The 19,807-nt window shown below is 41.9% G+C and overlaps 1 protein-coding gene across 1 annotated transcript in view; it reads left to right on the top strand.

Annotated features, from left to right (window-relative positions):
• Positions 1–8,810: 8,810 nt before the first annotated feature.
• FGD4 (FYVE, RhoGEF and PH domain containing 4) overlaps positions 8,811–19,807 on the top strand; it is a 119,891-nt gene continuing 108,894 nt past the window's right edge. The window contains exons 1-2 of the mRNA XM_065034966.1: positions 8,811–8,869; positions 9,100–9,242. Of these exons, the coding sequence (XP_064891038.1) occupies positions 8,826–8,869; positions 9,100–9,242 (187 nt within the window). The 5' untranslated portion in view covers positions 8,811–8,825. The remainder of the gene's footprint in view (positions 8,870–9,099; positions 9,243–19,807) is intronic.

The following is a 19,807-nucleotide window of genomic DNA, read 5'->3' as shown; positions in this document are numbered from 1 at the left end:
GTTTGGTGGCTGGTTTTACAGAAAAAAAAAAATAATAAAAAAATATATAAAATACATGATTGAGAAAATGTTATTTGTGAGAAAGCTCCATATGAGGGGAGAGAAAGAAGCCCTTTCATCTCCCTGAACTGAGTTATCAGGAAACTTTGGAAATAAATAATGAGACAGTTGTGTCCATTGAAATTAGTTCATAGGATGCCCACATCTTTTTAAGTGTTTATGACCTCTCTCAAAGGAAATCGATGTTTGCTATTCAATGCTGTCGTATTGGTTAAGGTATTAAAACTGAGGCTATTTACATAGATTAGGAATATGATATGGAAAGCTACATGAGTACAGAGCTCCCTTGAAGATCAAATTCTGAATGCAGAAGATGTAGACCCAATATCTTGTTCTTCTTCACAGAGATGGGAAATGCATGTGACCACAGGAGAAAAACAGCTACTGTTTTTACAGCACAGAGGTTGTCTTCTGTTCCCCTGTACAAGACTAACTGGCTTTGCTACAGCAATAAGAAGCCTCTGTTAGAGATAGATGACCTCTGTAAACTCAGATGGCTCAATGCTGATCCATCCAAGGCAGCTCTTTCTACAGTGCTACAGCTTGTTACTGCTCTAAGATGAAGTAGCAGCTGTTCGTCATAGCTATACGGATGCTACCATCAAGCCTTTGACCCGTGTCATTTACAGTTGGTTGGGAAACTTGCTTTGACCTGAATGAATGGACCTGCCATTCAATTTGTTGCTTTGAAATTTGATTTTAAGACATCCCTGGGTTGCAGCAAAGCTCCACTGACTTTAGTAGGCTCCATCTGGACTGGGCATTCATCTGTGTGGAGCAGATGACAGGACCATGGGCATAACATGGAGTATCTCATGCAATTTGAGGATATGACTGGTGAGTGATTTCATGACCAGCTTGTGACTCAGCTTCAGGCATGCAAAATGTAAAATTAGAACTTATATAAATGCACTGCATTTAAATGCCAGCAATCTCCAAGTCCTACATTACTTAAAAAGAAAATGCCTCTGTGAAGCCACTACTGCTTTCAAAGGTTTTTGTTATCTAAGCCAAATGCAAAGTAGCTCTTTTTATCTTCAGCGCACACTGTGCATATTAATTCGTTCCCAAAACATCTTTGCAAAATGGGTACTGTTATCTCTCTACCTACAGACAGACAAATTGAGACTGTGTGATGGGAAAACATCAACACTCAACAAAGTGAGCCAAGTTTCTTTACAGGTAACCCTTTATGTCTCCACGTATGTCCACTCTGCACGCACTGAATACCAAAGTGGTTTCAGATGCAGTAGCCAGGTGCTCTCAGCAAGGTGAATTGTTTAGTCCATGTGGTACATGCTCCACCTTAGAACCCGCACTGCTCAAGTGCTTGAGTTGGTTCAACAGCTTGTTCCCTTTTCCTGCAGTGCTTGATATTAATAGATCCTCACTATAAATAGCTGAGGTTTAACATACACAGTCTGCTTTTAATTTTCTTAGCCCTATGCCCTTCTTCTGAGTGTCCGCCAGGCCTGTAAACCAAAAAGGCCATTTGACTCACTAGGCCTGAGAAGAAAACATTGCCTAAACATGGGAAAACTTTTCTTCCTCCAACAATGTTAGCTCAGTAAAATATAGATGTTCTTTTTTTGGTGGAGACTGCAAGCCATTAAAGACTCTGTTCAAAATCATGAATATAAAACCATGACAGAGCTCCAGTTAAGATTCTGGAGTTCCAGGCCCTCATCTGTGCAGTTACACTTAGTGCTATTTATGCTTGAATATAAAAGCATGGCACATTTCAGCACAGTAAAGTTACAGCCATTTGCAGTACATAAAGCCTCGGATGTATAATGTAAGGCTCACTTCCAGTACTGCGTTCCAAAATTAGACAATGCGAGAACTCTGGAGGTAAAAATACATTTGAAAAATTATAAATATGAATGGAATGCTATTTTTGAGATTCAGGATGCAAGAGCAAGTTTAAGTGGAACAAGATCCGCATTTATATCCTGTTCACAGCCTTTGCTCCAAATAATCACATTTCAGCCCCAAAAGATCCAAGGGAGTCTGTGGAATGTGGAACAGAATGAAGGAAAACAAGGGTGGCTGAAGCTAACTTAGAGGAGTCTGCAAATGCAGCAACAGCTTTGAAGTCTCTCTGGTTTAGGTCACTATAAATTATTGAGAAGCATGCTGGAACTGCTGTGCATGTACCATATGCCCCATTAGAAGCGATCTTAAGTACCTGACAGCTTGGTTTTTACAATAAGGAAAAGAAACATAGTTAAGGGAGTATTGCAATATACCGGTAAATTCTCTTTCAGAGCTGGAAGTAATAATTACACCTTTCTTTCCACAATGTGTTTTGTCAGCCAATTGCTCTCCAGGTGTTGACTTGTTAAGGAGAGAACCAAAACATTTTGCTTTACTGTTTAGGTAAGCATTCATAGAGAGACAGTGGTTAATATTTAATGTATACAGCACCTTAGCAGTACACAGCTCTTTAAACAAAGTCCGATCCCGTGTGTCATAGCACTGACAAAAGAGAGCAGAGCTGAGCCTTGGCATTGGGAATAAATGCAGAGCCATAGCAAAGAGCACTTCGTTTCACAGACGCACATTTCCATGTGGACTGAGGAACAGCTCATAGCAACCACCAGCTCCTTCCACACGAGCTGTTGTCTTTTCCCCAGGAATCACTACCAAATCTCCCATCACCCTACCAGGCATGGGACCCTCAGAAAAAGGAGAAATTGCAGGACCCTGAAGAGATGGTGACTCAGAGCTGGCTGCTGCCACCACCAGCAGATTAGCACAAGCCACTGCCGGCTCCCCAGCAACCCCTTGGAAAAATAACTCACAGCATCTTGCTGGCACGTATTTTCCTGTCAGACCACAAGGAACTTGTGGGCCTTGCCAGGAGCAACTTTGCCTAATTTAAATGATTTTTAAACAGTGACTTTAATTTGATCTGGCAAAAAAGCTGGAGAGGCTATTGATTTTGGATGTGGGGTACACCTAAAAGAGCTGTCACTCCTGCCCTGGCAATGTCACTCCTGCCCCACTAAAATGTCTCAACTGTGGAGCTTAGACCATGGTTTTTAAACTTTATTTTTTTTGTAGTGACTGTTGACTTTCACTGCAAAAGGAAAAAAGAAACAGAAGAATAGAACATTTTCTCAAGCATAGCTGGCTTTCTCCTTTTTACTAACATGACTGTTTGTTTTCACCTGTAGTTAAACCAAATCAAAGCTAAAGCACAGTTGCTAATGTTATCTGAATGTTTGACATTAATTGGATAGTGGGAAATGTATTTCATTAACTCATAGTGGTGATAGTGAAGAATATTCTGACTTGTAAAAGCAATCAGTCTTTGTTAAATTATGCCATTCTGCAAGAATTATCTAACAAAACTTATTAAATTACTCCATTACTCCCTCTAAGCAGCAATCCTTCAGGAATACTAACGGACATGTGTGATAACTTTATCTCAATATGATTTCAATAAATTCCAAGAATTAGTTAGCAATATACAAAATGCTTCTGTACAGGCAAAAAAAAGGGTTAAGACAAAATTAACATTGAGGCAGTACTAGCAGGAATGTTTCTTGCTTTGATTATCATAGTGCAGTTCTTGCAGAACTACATCTTAGTGTTCATCTGGTGGACTTCTGTGTGGCAGAGAAAGAAACCCTGGCTGTATGGGGTATAAATAGGATTCTTCATTACAGAGGCTGGCAGTGGACAAAACCTGCTGCTGGGTAGTCCCCATAACTACCTTTGATAGGGCCAAAAGTGACAACGTGAGGAAACAAAACACAGCAGCGTTCCCTCTTATACAGTCAAGCAAGAGGGAACAGAAATCTGTATTAGAAACATTACTGTCTGTGTGAAAAGGAACTGCCATGGATTTTCTGCTGAGGGCTACCTACCCATCCTTTTTTTGTTCCAGCAGTTAATACCTAGGATTTGTCTAACCCTCCTGGAGTGCTCATCATGGGTTACTTCTAATGTTTGACCCTGTTCTGATGTTTGATGTCTCACGCTGTTGACCCCGCTGCTCCTTCTCAAGGGGAAGTAAAGCTACTCCTAAGATACTATGTGTTCTAGACTTCTTGATAGGGAGTAAGTAACAGAAAAGCTGGGTGCATTTTTCGGTGTAAGCCAGCTCTATGCTATAAATTCAGGATCCCCACACACTGGGTGCTGCACAGGAACAAACATCAGGCTTGAGTTCCTCTCATCTTTGTAAGCCACTCCCCAGGCTAAGAAGCCATAGCCTGCAGCCTCAGGCTGAAAGTTATATTTTGGTTTTGAATGTTGAATTCTGTGTTTGCCTGCTGATTTAACCAAGGTTAAGTATCTGCCTTGAATTTGCTTGCTTGGTCTGTGTATCTCAGTTGCACACATTGCAGTTGCTTTGTGCATTTTAACTGCTGCTGCCATCAGAGGAGACTTTTCATCTGGAATCTGCATGAAGGCCTGAGATGAGTGAGATTCTTCTCTAATTAGTATCCTAGCCTGTCTTTTGCTGTATCAGTTCTTGTTCTTCATTATACTTCCCTGCTGGCAGAGCTGGTTTGAGGACTATACAATATGCGATTCACAGAAGATTCAAAATGTATGATGAGCTGTACTCCAATTTAGGCAGGACTTGGCTTGGTTAGCTATATGTTTAAGTATGGATTTTCTATATTACAAGCTGCATTTTAATTTTAGTTTTTATTTGGAGGTTCATATCTAACTGAGAATGGCATTTTTCTGTCATACCTCAAAGGAGGTACTGTCCAAAGTAGCTCTAAATAAGCTAATGTTCGTAATATTTAGAAATATTATACATGTATTTTTGTTAGGTGCTGAGTTCATGCATCTTGTTTCTCAGCATCCTGTATATTAATGCTCTAAAAATATGTCACTACACAGATTTACTGTGGGGTACAGCACAAGGTAGTACTCAGAGTAACCAAAGCTAGAGGCCATAAACTGAATCCAGAAACAGATTTATTGTGTAACTGAGAAGAAAATAAATTTCAACTCCAGCAGAAAGACACTTGACCAGAGGCAACAACAGAAACAATCTCACCCAAGGAGTTAGTCAAAATGAAGTTTTCTGAAGGCTGTTTCCATTTGGAGAAGAAAAGGTTAAGACAAAAAGATTTACCGGAGAAACAATGGTTTACATACAAAGCGAACCATTTGTTTTCTCACAAGCTCAACAAAGATGCCCTATAAAGTCCTGTTTCCCCGAATGCTTCAGGGCTCCAGCAGCATGAGCAAGTCTTTCACAGGCCAGAAGTGCTCTTTCCACTTTTTCTTGAGGGCAAACCTCACCAGCTGTCCTTGACTTCCTTCTACACCTCTGTGTGCTTCCATAGTGCTCCTGTTGTTCCTCCCACATGCAAACAGGAATAATTAAATCAAGTCTCCACCACTGCATTTCTTACCATCCCCACAGGAAGCTTTGGAGCCAGATGGCCCAGCTTGTGCCCACACTTGAACGGGTGAGCTGTGGCTTACTGGTTACCTCTGTTACCACACCACACAGCGGTAGGTAACTCTTCCAACACCTTGCCTAGGTTGGGAGGCACGCTGCAAGGCTTTTATTTAAGCAGTGTCATTTTCTGACCTTTATATATTTTAAGCAGAATTGGCAGCACTGCCTATGTTTAAGCTTATTCAGTACTTTCTGTTCTCAGATCCTGTCTCCAGTTATTACATTACATTTTTAATCATTTAGGGTGATGTTGTCTGAGACAATACCTATCTCAGATTAAATTTTACACTTAAAGAAACGTTTTTCCCTTTGCTGACATTGCCGGAAGACTCTCTCTCTCTCTCCCTGGAAATGGAGAACAAGAGAGATTGAGAGCAGTGGATAAAAAAGGAGGAAGGGCATGCCAGCAGGGGTGGCCGGTTGTTACCCTGTTAAAGCAGGCAGAACGGACCCATTGCTGGCATACAGCAGTTCAGAGCCAGCTTGAACCAGCTGCTCCGGGTCTGTGCCGTAACTAACTGAAAAGAAAAGAGACAATCAGCTGCTCTGAGAAGCCCGTACTGCACTGCAGCGTACAAACGCTCTACAATTACCGTGAATTCACTGGCTGTGTGAATTTCTTCTGTCACAGGCTGTCACCTCACGGTTTTAAATACATCAATGTGCTTCAGGAGGATTTGTTCAAGAAAGTGAGCTTTTGTGACCGCTCTCCTGATGTCAGAGTTGCCATGCTTCTCTTTTCTGAGGTGACCTTTGCTTTCCAGAGTGACATTGTAATAAGTTACCTCTCACTGATAACATCACAGAAAACAAAATTAACATAGTTCCTACCATTTGCGTAGTATTCATGCTTGAATGTGTTTGCCCTTGCTTCCTTAGCTATTTTCCTTCCAGGAGCAGAGCTCTGTGTTTAAAGAAGCAAGTACAAAGTTCAATAGTAAGTGATAATCATGCTTGGCTAAAGATTGGCAGTTGAGCAACTGGTTAATATTTGGGTTAATCTCAGTTAAGGTATCACCTATAAGAGAAACAGAGAAAGATCGTCTATTTTCAATCTTACTTTCATTCCCATAAGCCAACATTTTGTATTTTACTACTATATTCACACCTTAGACAACCTTAAACAAATCCCTTCTTCCTGTAATAACTAATTATCCTGCTCTGTCAAGAGAGGTGGATACTTCCTCATTGATGAAATGCTTTGAGAATTATTAATATGAGGTTCGCTGTCTCTCTTGCTCTCTCCTTGTTTAAATTGGTAATACTAAAGATTACTCAGTGCTAGACTGAGTCCAGAGGCAGATTTGAATGTGCACCAGTGTTCTGGAAGAAGATTTTTATCTGAGTTAATGATTGATCCTTACTACACATCTATGAACTGTACATAGCTAAAGTTTACAAGAATCTCTAGCTCCTTGCAAAAAAGTCAGCAGGTACGGGTGCTCTTCATAATGTAAATATATTCTTCTCACACTCCCAGCCCAGGTCGAGTGACTGAAGTCAGGAAATAAATGAGGCTTTTACCTCTGAGTCACTGCCTTTTTTTGTATGTTTGCAAAAGTAAAACCTGATGTTTGCAATTGCAAGCACATGAATAAAATCCAGTAGGTGATCTGACTGTCTCATTTTTAGTGGGAAATGAAAGGGGGTGGTGGGGCGAGGCTGTGAGAGATCAACCCTTTCCCAGAAGAGAACAATTTCACAAAGAGACCAAAAGAATGAGATCCTTGGCATGTGATGGCAGATGTCCCAGCTGCACCAGTTCCCCTCCCAGCCCAGGGCTGACCTGCTCTCTAATGTTAAAAGCAGAAGACCCACTCACTTGACTTCTGCCTCATGGTCCTTTGCTGCTGCACATGTGGTACGGGTAGCACCACCACGGCCTCTCTCTGCTGCTGCACCTCCCATGTGTCAGACGCGGCTGGTGCTTCACACAGATGGCAACTTGACATCAGGAGAAGGTGTGTTACCGTCAGGTCCTGTGTGCCAAGGAAGCCCACAGGAAAGGGCTCAGCAGGAGCTTCACACCACAGCACAAGACTCTGGGGGAAGGTGAAACCCCCTCGCATGATCCCCCTGCACAAATCTGGCCATGTTGCATGCATGACTCTGAGTGGTGATAAAAGGTATTCTTAGCACTTGGGAAACAAGGAAGTTGCAAAGTCATCAGCTTGCCTGAGCAGTCCATAAAATCTTATTACTGAAGACATAAGAGCATAAGAACGGCTGTACAGGTCAGATGAAAGGTCTTTCTCTTGCCCAATTTCAATCTCTGACAGTAGCCAAAAAAAGACATAAGAGTAGGGCAAGCACAGAGGGGTATTTCCCCAGAATATTCTTCCAGGGTCCAGCAATTCATGGGCTTCCTGGGAACTAAAGGTTGTGTTGAACTACAGACAAAGGGAGAACATCTCTGGAGTACAACTGACTGCACTCCTCCTCTTCTTTGAGGAAATCCTCCAAGTGTGGCAAATGAGGCAGCATGTTACAAAACAGAAGGCCATCTTTCAAAAAGCCCTAAAACCTTGAGTTTCCAAAGCCCAGGAAACCCCTGTGCAGTAAGAGCACCACTTCACAACTGGTTTGCCTCTAACTGCACCACATCAAGCTCTCTGACAGACTCAAAAGCTCTCATCCTGCATACCACAGGCTGCTGTTACCCTCTCAGGTGAAAATGTTCTGCCCCTAAATATCATATCCCAGTTAAGTGGATAAATGGGTGATTTCAGACACTGTTGCTATATAAATGAACCTAATGGTATGTCTCACAGCTGTGTAGCCTTGTGATTGCCTTTCTCAATTAACATTGATTAAAATTTAGAGAGGCAAGAGCTTTGGCCTAAATGAACCATTTTAGGTAGAAATATTGATGAAAGCATTGCAGCTTGATCTCTGGCATCAAAACTCACTTTTAAGTGCTAGGACTTGGGCATCTTTGAGAATTTTCTCCTTGGAAGAGGGGGACTGTGTTATGGCCAACTTCTTTTTACGTACGCAGATAAATCTTATAGAAACTGGGCCTCCTTCCAGAGAAGGCATTTCAGAGGTGAACTGTGAGAGAAGGCAAGCGGATGGAACACGGTGGGGCTGTGGGTGAGCGGGGCATTGTGGGGATCACCACCACCCCCAGTGACAAGCCCAGGCAGGCATCTGCAGGGCGCGGGGGAGCTCAGCACCAGCGGGGAGGTAGCAGAGCAGGTGTGGCGCCCAAGGCACCCACTTCCCTGCGTGGCCCACGGGGGAAATTTTCTCTGCCGGCCCGCGGGTGCCTGGCTCGGGGAAGTTGCTGCGCAGCCCCGGGACGGGTGGTGGAGGGCTGGGGCTCGCCATGCCGACTAGGGACTGCGCCCGGGGCTGGCGGCCGCTGGGCAGGTAACGCGGGGCAGGGCGGCGGGAGGAGGCGCCCGGCCAGGTGCTGACTGGGGGGAGGGAAGGGGCGGGGAGCGGCGGGCAGGTGTGGGGCCGGTGCGGGAGGTGGCCGGAGAGGGAGGTGCTGCCCTCGGGGCTATGCCGGCCCCAGCGCCCCCGCGGCGGGAGGGACGCTGAGGACCCTGCTTCTTTTCCTTCACTTTCCTCCTCTTCGTCTCTCCCCCCACCCCAAGGATGAGCGGAGTCGAGGGTGCGCACTTCAGGCGGGCGGCCATCCGCAGGAAATTCGGCCCTACCACCGTCGTCTCCCACGGAGCAGCGCCCACCTGCCCCGCGGGGCCCCCGCTGGGGGCGGCCGCCCGGAGGACACCCGCAGGTAACGGCTTTGACGGTTCCTTCGGCCCGGGTCGCTGCCCCGGGCGCAGCTGTCGGCACCGCTGTCGGCACCGCAGCGCTGCGGGGGCACACGGAAGAGCCCTGCTGCCGGTGGTACCCGGCGGGAGGTGCCGGCGGGCAGCCCGGCCCGGCTTGCCCCGGGGGGAGCGGGGAAGGCGGCAGTGCACTCCTACCCGGGTCACACTGCCCTGCGGGTTCGGGGCGGGCTTGCTCCTGCGGCGACTTCCCACGGGCTTCCTCTGCCCATGAGGCTGGCAGCGGGCGGCGTGTTTTAATAACCAGGTGTTGTTTCCCCGTCGAAGTCGGAAAGGAAGCTTCACTGCCTCAGCTTTTGCCGTGCGTGCCGGTGCGGTGTTGGCGCCCGTGGTGGCTGCAGATCCGCTTCCCCGAGGGGCTGAGCTAAGGTGGGGGGCAGCTTACCGAGTCCTCGGAGTTGGGGGCAGCCACCCTCATTCCGGCACGAAATGTTCTGAAGTTGTACTTTTATCAGCTCTTAGACTGTCAGGAAAGCAGTCTGCCTTCTCTGACAGACCCGTGTGTCATGTCTGCCCCTCCTGGATGCTTCTTTCTTTGCCCCCTTGAGCAACAAACCTGTGTTAGACCTGTTTGACATGTTAAGCCTCAGAAGGCACCTGCTACACCTTTAATGTGGTGCTGCTGAAAGGGCCGGACACCTTATCTGGTTATCTGTGTTACCTTGGCCATGCTGGAAAAATAAACAATCATAAAATCCAAACTTCAGAAGGCTGTTGCTTATGAACAAGTTAATGCCCACAGCCATTTATATGTCTAAACTTTGTGATTCTGTGATGTGACAGCAGGTGTGGCAGACTGTGCTCATGCTTGTGATGTCACGGTGGCTTGGTTTTATGGATGTGGAAGTACAAAATGGATGAAACAAAGCTTGAAATCTCTGACATATGCTTGTTATATTGTTGGGAATGATTACATGATAAATATAAGGACAGAGATTTTTTTGCTTGGGCACTATCTTTTTACGGTTTCCCAGGCAAGAGGCCTGCTTAATTTAACAGCAAATATGCACAGATAAGAACAGATTATTGTGGTGCTGTTCATAGGGTGTTTAATAGAACTTTAATTGGTAGTGACTTGGGATGTGTGCATGAAAGCACTATTTTTTTTAGCAGTGGGTTTTTTTTCCAAGGCTTTACTTGTGTATTTACGTCGGGGGGAAAAGGTCTATGCATAGTATGCAGGCTTAGTGGATTTCATTTTCCTCTAACAGAGGTATGCTTACAACAGGAACCCTGTGTTTTTGTCAGTTTCTACTTTAGTTTCATTAGGCTTCTGCAGTTACTCACTGTTACCTTAGACTCCTGGGTAACAGTTTCATACTCATCTACAATATCTTATTGTTGCTCTTTACATCTGTGCACACACCACCACCACCCCATGACTTCTGTTTACTAACCATATGTGCCATGCGTAGCTTTTCAGTGTGAGCATTCTTGCGGCTTGTAGATGGCAGGAAGGTTGTGAGGGCTGTGACAAGAGCAACGTGCTGCTCATCAAATGCCCATGAACAGCAATAACCAATTTTATAGTACTTTCTTGCATCATGATTACAATATTAAATACAAAATTAAGATAAGGAAATGAATCCTAAAGATATGGAAAATAAAAGGGAGAAGTGGTGATGATTTTTAGTTTTTCTCATGTATGTACATAAATCCTCTCTCTTTTTTTTTTTTTTTCATTCATAGTCCATTTCTCCTAGAAAATGAGGTGAATAAACCTTGTGTATAAAAACTGTATATTTTCTCTTAGTGGGACTTTGACTCCTTATCTGCTCCTCCTGTTGGCAGTGGCCACTGCAGCATGTGCTCCAGCATCCTTTAATCCCAGGATAGCTTTGTAGCCTCCCTCTCTGTTCTTTGTAGTCGGAGCATGCCTGCATTTGCTTCTGTTGTTGATAAAAGTGATCAAACTGCCTTCATTCTGCAAGCATAAATGTTAATCCCCTGGTGCAGTAGAAAGCTGGGTGTGTTCTTTTGCTTATTAAAAAAAATTGCGTGTTTACACTTTTTTTGGGTTAGAAAGTGCTAACTGGATTTTAAAGGGGTTGTGTAATGCAGTATGCTTTTGACCTGCTTGAAAACTTTATGGGGAAGGAGGAGTTAGTGTAGCCCACTCACCTCTGATCCTTGTCTCTGCCAAGTGTTGTGAAATACACTTGTCGCTTATGTTACTGCTTGGGGACAGGACTCTGGCAATTGTCTCAGATCTGGATCTGGATTGCAACTGGAGAAACTAGATGTCTTACATCAGCTGTATTTGCTTAGAAATGCATTAGAAAAAAATCTGAATTATATGTGGCATGCATATCAGAACTCTTCTCAGACTAGTAAATTGTATATTAATTAGTGGGAAGACTTAATAATGACTGTTACAACGCCTGTACACTCAATGGTTTCTTCAGAGCCTTCAGCACTGGCCTGATGAAGTAGACAATATCACAGGATTTTTATGCTGAGAGATGAAAGACCTCAAAGTATTTCCATTCTTGGTGGTGGCTGAAAAATTTTTAATGCTGAAGTGGAGTTTCTGTTACAGCATTGAACTTCTGTTGTGCATTGCAATCTAAGTGTCTGACTTGTAACAGAAGAATCTTTCTCCTCTTCGACATACTATAGTCTAACTCATTCAGGTTAATTGTCATGTGCAAAATTGCAACTGAATTTTGTTAACATTTGAGTTTGGAAAAGCTTGGTGTGTTAAACTACTTACAGGACAAAGCAAAAATTATTTCCTATTAGAAGCTGACATTAATTTAGAGTTTTGGATGAAAGAGTACTTGAATATTCAGAGATACTTTGAAATGCCTAGAAAATGTCAAGGCTGATATCTAGAGACAGTTTAGAGAAGAGCTTTCAGTGGAGTAGCATGATTAATAATCTGTTTTTGAAGTGAATAACTAGTGGGGATTTAATGTCTTTTTTTTTTTTTTTCTGTTGAATTAGAATTCAGAGTTGCTACTAACTGGAACAAATCTTTACTTGAAATGCATGTGTGCATGTTAACTCAAAATTAGCTATCTGCCAAGAAGCAGACGTAGGTGACTGCTTGCCTGGTCAGCACTTCTCACAAGACGAGCTCTGCAAAGTGTGAGCATGGCAGTACTTCGATTCTGCATCAGATTAAGTTATCCTAGAAGGCTGTATTTCACCTTAATTGACTTGATTTAGCTGCGTAATGAAAACATCGCTTGGGACACAAGGACACAGTAACTGGCTTTCATAGTAAGAAATAACTTCTTCCTGATATCAGTACAGTCACCCTTGACATTGCTGCACAAGTTAACACTTTGTGAAATTCAAATCTTGCACTGGTTCCTTGTGTTTGTTTGCTCCAGTGCAAATTTACACCCTTTCTGGACTGTTTTCATCCGTTCTCTTTTTTCTAAATTATACTGGCGTTATGCTGCATATTGGCAGTCTCAGACATTGCGGTGTGCCTCTTAGGGAGCTGAGGTAATTTGCATTCAGGACAGTGTTCACTGCAGCAAAGTGTCTGCAAACACTGATGGGGGAAAAAAAGTAGTTCCCCACCACTACTGTTGTATCTCTGCCTGTTAAATAGTTATGATTTTATAGGATTATGTTAACAGAACTTCAGTGGTCTTTTGGGTTTTTATTTTGCAGTGGGAGATGACCAAATGAGACTCTAATAACATGCTGCTCTAGGCTATGAAAAATGTCTATGTTGTTGAGGGGTTTATTCTTAAAAGCTTGAACAATAACTATGCCCTGTCTGATAGTTTTGGTCATGGTTTTTTTGTTGTTGTTGTGTGTTGGTTGTTTTCTTTAAACAATTAACTTTGGACTATCATTTTCCTTGCTCCCGGCTTTGTGTTACCCGTTGCATTTTGTAGACTGGTTTGCAGTGACTGAAAATCTGGTTGCTAAATAGTGTGTTCAGGAAAAAAACCTATATGATCATTAAGGCTAATCTAAGCAGTGATAGGAATCTGTAAATGCACCATGAAGGAGAATTATTTGCACTGCATGCCTTTCTGGTGAAGGCAAGGGGTTTTGAAATTTTTCTGAAGCTGAGATTTTTCAAGGAGATCTGATACTTGCAAATGCTGAGAAGGGATGGTGAGTATATAGGAAGTGCTTCTAAATATTCCTCTCCTTGCAAAAATGAGGGGAAAGGAAAGTATAAAAAATTGCTTTATGCAGAACTTGCATGAAAATACATTTTCCATTCTGTTATTAGAGACCTTCCTGTTTCTGTGGTCTAAATTAATCCCATGGGGCCCTTATTGAAGCAAATGTGTTGTGTCAAAGTGCCAGGAAATGGAACTTAGCTTCCTGAATGTTATTTTACTATTTTCTTATTCCTTTCTTCCGCTGCTTCTCCTCCAAATATTTGGGATCAAAATAATCTGTCTGAAGCCAATAAGAATGTAGCGTTTGGTTCATAGACTATCCAGGAAAGTAGCTTATGTGTATCTTGGGTTGGCTTGGCAAGGCTATTTAGTACTTCCAAACAATGTCTGCTTTACCCAATAATTGTTTGTTGGTCTTGTAATACTGGCTTCCTGGTGATCAGGATGGTGATTTCCTTAAATAAGTTAGAATTTGTGTTCACACTGCTTGTCTTGCTAATGACAACACAAAGGGTTTCGAAGAAGAGTGACAATTTGATGTGAGTTTGTTGAAAACAGAGTAAGTCTGCTCTGTTCAGCAGAGGCTTCTTTAGAACACGCCACAAGAGGGCAAAATTGCAGAGGTGCTGGTAAATGCCATTCCTGAAGTGCTTTTAGGCATATCTGAAATTGGAAAGTAATAGTTTTCATAGGCAATATGAATTAGTTTGTTGTACAAAATCACAGGAGCAGTTTGCATTTGCAGAAAAATAAATATGGTTGTGAAATTTTTTTTGATTGGAGAAGGAGAGCTTGCTTGGAGAATGTGTTACTTTTGAGTGACTGGTAAAACACAAATATTGATAAAGGAAGGGGTTCATACAAAAAAAAAAGTTATTATTTGTCCTTCAACTTCTATTTTGTCCTTTGTCTGTTAGTGCCTGTTCTGCTTATAACTGCAGTTGTCAGACTTGTCACCCACTTCTTAAGTTGTGGTGAAGGTCCACCTCATCTCCTGCATTTCAGTCAAAATCCCATTTATAACTGGGCAGTATTTTTATTTGATGCTGTTTGCCAGTATGTCTTGGGTACAGGGTGATCTGTGATAAGGCATTCTGACTGCTGCATTTTGCACTGTTATGTCTTAGTGTTACACATTTGCTGCGTAAGACAAATTATCTTCCCAGGAGGAAGGATTTTTCAGAGGGAAAGGAAAATATGAAGCAAGCAAATTTTAAAATAAGATACTTGTAGGCTTTTTCCTCTAGTTCCATTAATGCTGGGTAGATTTTCTTCAAAATGTTGTTGTCAATTCAGTATTTCAATCAAACTGCTGACTGCAAATCTTGTAGCTGAGACCCCTTTTTCTATGAGAGAAAAAATGTTTTTCTGTTCCAATATGGGTTGCTGTGTGTAATAATCTCTCCTGAATATGAAGTGATCTGGAATGAATACACTTAGATGATCAGGATGATCCCTTCCATCGTGTTAAATCTATGAATAAACTTTGCCTCCAGCTCTTGATGGTCAAAACATTTTAATCGAATGTGTAGCTGTGAACAGCTCGATTTATTCAGGCTGTTATCAACAAACTCCTGTACTTCTGACAAGGGGAGAGAGAATTCTGTTTAGAGAGAGTATCCCCAGAGCAAGAGTTTTGTCAATAACCCAAACAAGAAAAAAGAGGAAATGGAAAGGGGAATTTTTAATGTTTTCTTCAACTAGCTGCCTTGGAAGTAGCATTTTAACAGAGATGGCTTTAGCAGAAGAAACTACTTTTGAAATTAATGTAAGGAAGGGAGGATGGGGTCTTTCTGAGATGTTGATGAACCAAGTAAAAATCAGGGAAGTGGTCCCAGTGCACAAATACACAGCAGGAAGGCGATACCAGAAGATATGGGGAAATGAATAAAAGCACAAGAAGAGAAAAATTAAACCAGTGCAGTAATCTGCAAAGCCAGGCATGTAAAGAAATGTGTTTTTAACGAGTTTCAGGGCAATTTGACACCTCTGATCACACTGAAACTCGGTAAAATGAAGCGTGAAATGGATTAAAAATTGGAGGCGAAAGACACTAAGTAGAAGATAGGGCAGACTAGTGAAACAGTATTAGTTACTAAGTATTAATGCTAAGTGTGTCACAGATGTTAATGTAAAATAAGCTAAATAGCCTGGAACAGAAGGAAAAACACAGTGGAACTGTAATGTGAGATGTGAAATCCTGTGATTTATTCCTGACTTTGGAACAAATGTCTTGCAGCAGAGATGATAGTGCAGCAGCTTACAGGTCTAGCCTTCCCCTCATAAGTAACTGCAGACACTTGCCCTCCCTCTCAAATAGATGTTAGTGTGCCCAGGTGGAGATGAGGGTTGGGGAGAGAGAATGGTGACCAACAATCAAAAATAAGTCTGACTGATGCAGTAGCTGGTTTCCTATTTGTCTTTTTAAAGATTTGGCTTTCTACTAGTTTAGCATGGGATGTTTCCGTGCTAGGCTTTTGGTTCTGTTGTTGCTGTTCTGACCGAGTCCTTATGGTGGGGACTTGCAGCTACTGTAAGGCCACTCATCCTTGTGGCTGTATAATTATGTTCTAACTCTGTCTGGCTCCTGCATACTGGAAACCAGCGGGGTCTGAGCTGCCCCAAGGGCTGGTGCTGTGGTACCAGGGCTGCTGGTGGCTGTCCTACACCCTAGTTCGGTGCTGGGTGCTTCTGCATTCTCTATGGGGTTTCTATAGACTCAATAGACTTTGTGGCACCTGAAGGAAAACTCAACAGAGAAGTTTCTAACTGCATCTTTGGTATGTCTTCTGTTTTTGTGAATTACCAGAGGCCTCGATCTTGAAAGCTTGAGAGCAGCTCCTTCTGCCCATACCTGGTGGCTTCTGGAGGTAGAAGAGGGAGGGATGGAGTGTAGAGCAATCTGCTGTTGCTTCTGGTTCTGGCTGGAGATCATGACCTGACCAGTCACCGTTCCTTGCAGGGACTGTCTAGTCTTTAAGCTCCAGCTTATTTATTTGTTTACTTAAGGGTTATATTCTTAGCTTTTATCTTCCTGCTGGGCTGAGGCACTCAGTTATTTAAGCTGTTTCAGACTCCTAGGTTCTCTTCCACCATGAAAAAAGTATTTTAAATCAAAAATCTAAGTTAAGGTCCACAGCAGACTTAAAAAAACCAAACCAAAACAAACAAGCAAAAAAACCCCAAACAAACTATAAATTATCTGAATTGTCAAGTTGTGAAAGCAAATAATATTTGAAGGTAAGTTTGTTTTTAAATGTTTTGTCTTGTATCAGAAGGGCCTGATGACAACTTGCAACGAGTAATCAGAATGATTTTTCCTCTTTGCTCTCGCATGTGACCATTCACTGTCTTGTCTGTGATACTTCAGTTTCTTAATAGAATACTAATATATGCATTATTTGTATTAACATCAGTAATTGAATTAGGAAACAAAAATTACTGGCTAATTACATTTGTCTGCAGAATTGGTGATTTAAGAATCAAAACAAAGTCACTGATACAGACACAAATAACTGTTCTTTATAGAATTGAAACCTTTTTCAGTTTTATGCAATTATACTGCTAGCCTTTTCTTCAGTTCACTCTTGCCAAAATGCCCCTATTTTAATAAAAGCATACTGCATATTGCTTTTCATTCACTCTGGCATTGACTTTTGACATTAAGATATTACATTTCATCCACAAGGGCAGAATCCTTTTGTACTTCAACTATTCCCCTATGGGCTATCAGTGCTACAGTATTCAAGAAAGTTATATGGGATGACAGACACCTGAGGATGGTTTTCAAGAGTTCTTAGGGATCTTGTTTAAGTGCCCTTTGAAAGTTTATAGTTTCTGAATTCTTAAAAAAGAGGGCTTTTATGTCTTTGAACCAAAAGCTTGGAAATTCTTGGGTGAAAATGTGGTTCTAGGGGAGGCTTTGCAAAACACCCAATTTTTGTGGTATATACAAATAAATGAGAATTTGTCAGTGCATAAAGTTATTCAGCATTTGTGTTTTGGCTTCTTTTAATTCTAAATATAGAACTGTGTGAAATTTATTAAGATGTACTTAAATTTGAAAGCAAGTTGCATCTATTATTACTTAAACTTGTGCATTAACAACCACCCTGTTTTCTAAGATGGATAATTATTTTAAGTTGACTTTCATCAAGTTCTGATAATCTGATCCACCTGTTACTCTTAATCACCTTCACACTCTATTGAGTTATGTAAGATAATGCAGTAACCAGTGTTCTTCATAATTTATCAATCTATATCTGATCCAGTGGACAAATATGCTCACAAGTGTTATAAATGAAGGGCATGCTAATGGCTGAGCTGGCTGCAGACATGCTCTTTAGAGACTGCCAAGGTAGGTCAGGTACCGGGAGGTAATTGCCGCAGCGCTCTGTGGTGGCTTTTGTGCTTGGGTTGAATGGAAGGGTGTAAGCAAGTCAAAACACAACCACCCAAGTCATTGGTTGTGCACATTATCTATTTCTAAACTTCCTCCTATCTTCTCCCTGTCCTGTATCAAGCATAGATGATCTCTTCAGAATAACATTCCTGGCATGCAGTCAAAGTGGAAGGAAAAAGTCTGTTCCAACTGCCATGTAGAGCCAAAAAGAGACCTGGGTGGTAACGGCATGGGCTGCCCTTGGGTTTGACTTCTCTGTGGAGAATTACCCCTTTAAGCTTTTATCTTATTTTCTGTATAAGGACTTTACTGCTTGTGCACAGGATATATTAATAGCCTTTTGTTCATAGAAACGAGAACAATATTAACATTGTGTGTATTACCAGAGCATTTAGAGGAAGTTCAAAACCCCAATGAGTTACCTCTTCCAAGGGTCTTGATAGAGCTTAAACAAATAAGTGTCTGTTCATCCCAACTATATTATTATTTCTAGGTTTTGACAACTGTTAACTTTTAACAGTATAATTTCTGCTTATGTGGCTGATACCATTGGTGTAGTTAACTAGTGTTATGTGGGGTTTTTGGTTGTTTTCAGTAAATTCAGTTGTGCTGGAACAGGAAAGTAGGTCTATCATTTTAAAATCAGAGTAATATTGGGATTGGAATGTGGCGATTCTGTGATGTGAATCTTACCATTGTAAATATTGTGTCCTCTTTGTTACTTCCTAAATGCTATTCAGCAGTTGTGTGGGACTAGATCCTGATTAAAACTAATCTTAATTGGTTTTTGTACCACACACAACTAACAGAAAATGTTGAGACAAGAAGGTGGTAGCCTCTAAATGAAAAAGGAAAAAGGGGAAAAGTAGTTTCACTGTGCCTGTCTTATGATTAGCTGATTTAAATATTTACATCATTTAGAACACTGAGTAGTGTTTCTAGGGGTGTCTCATGCAGCTCAAATTATCAGATTACTGTTTTTTTTTTTTTTTTCTCCCCACACAGGGTTAAACAGTCATATGTAAAGGCATTTGCAAAGCCCTTATTGATTGCTTCTCTCCTGCTGAGGTCGAGGCGTATGTGTTCAGCATCCATCTGAAATAGCATGCAGTATCTGATAACTGAGCAGGACCATGATCCTATTATATGAGACATCAGAAAGCCTTCACAGTCTTCTAAAACTTCTTTGATACCGATAATTCAGACTCTTATTCTCTAAAATTAAAGACTTGCACTATGAGTTTGTGAGAGAATATTAACCTAGTCTTTTCAAAAAGGTAAGTGGTTTTAAAGCTGACACAGAGAAAAATGGCCAGTGTCAGGAGGAGTGGCTTGATAATGCTGCAGAACCATCTGCATGCGGAATGGCTAAGGGGCACAGCAGTTTAACATAACTCTTTCCCAGTTAAACGTGTCTAGGCATGATGTAATGAATATTCAAATACGGTGGAGTTACAGAAACTAAACCCTCACTTGTGGAGAAGTGAATATGCAGCACTGCAAATGAAAACTCAAGTTATGTTGTTCAGGCCCAGGAAATGTTGTAAATTCCCCTTTGTGGCACCAGGCCTTCCAGTTGTTTCGTTTTGCCTGGAGATGCTTGGGGGATGTTTTACAGATGAGGAAAAAATATGAAAATTCTCTATTAGAGTGACATTTTGGAGACTTTGCTGCAGGAAAAAAATCAGACCAATGCTGGCCAAAAAAATCTTTCACTATTTCATTCCCTTGGTCCCAGGGAAGGAGATTAGAAACCTGAGCAGAAGTAGACGACATGTTCTTTGAAGAATCTGGGAGTGCATATATTTAGTAGTCTTCTGTTTTCTACTGTGCTCTGCTCAGCTATATGTGCTTGTACAAAAGTACATATTGGAAGGAAAAAAACCCACTCCTGCCCCACTCAGCTTCCCATATGTTCATTCTGAGTATTTGGGCTGCCTTTGTGCCCACATACCACCCTGAATCTATAGTTTGGGATGGAAATGGAGAAATGTGTCTAAGTATTTTTCCC

This window comes from Columba livia, chromosome 1 (assembly GCF_036013475.1).
Source record: "Columba livia isolate bColLiv1 breed racing homer chromosome 1, bColLiv1.pat.W.v2, whole genome shotgun sequence".
In the NCBI taxonomy this organism is placed as follows: Eukaryota; Metazoa; Chordata; class Aves; order Columbiformes; family Columbidae; genus Columba; species Columba livia.
The sequence above is the reverse complement of the archived record's forward strand: the minus strand, read 5'-3'. Positions and strand labels throughout refer to the sequence as shown.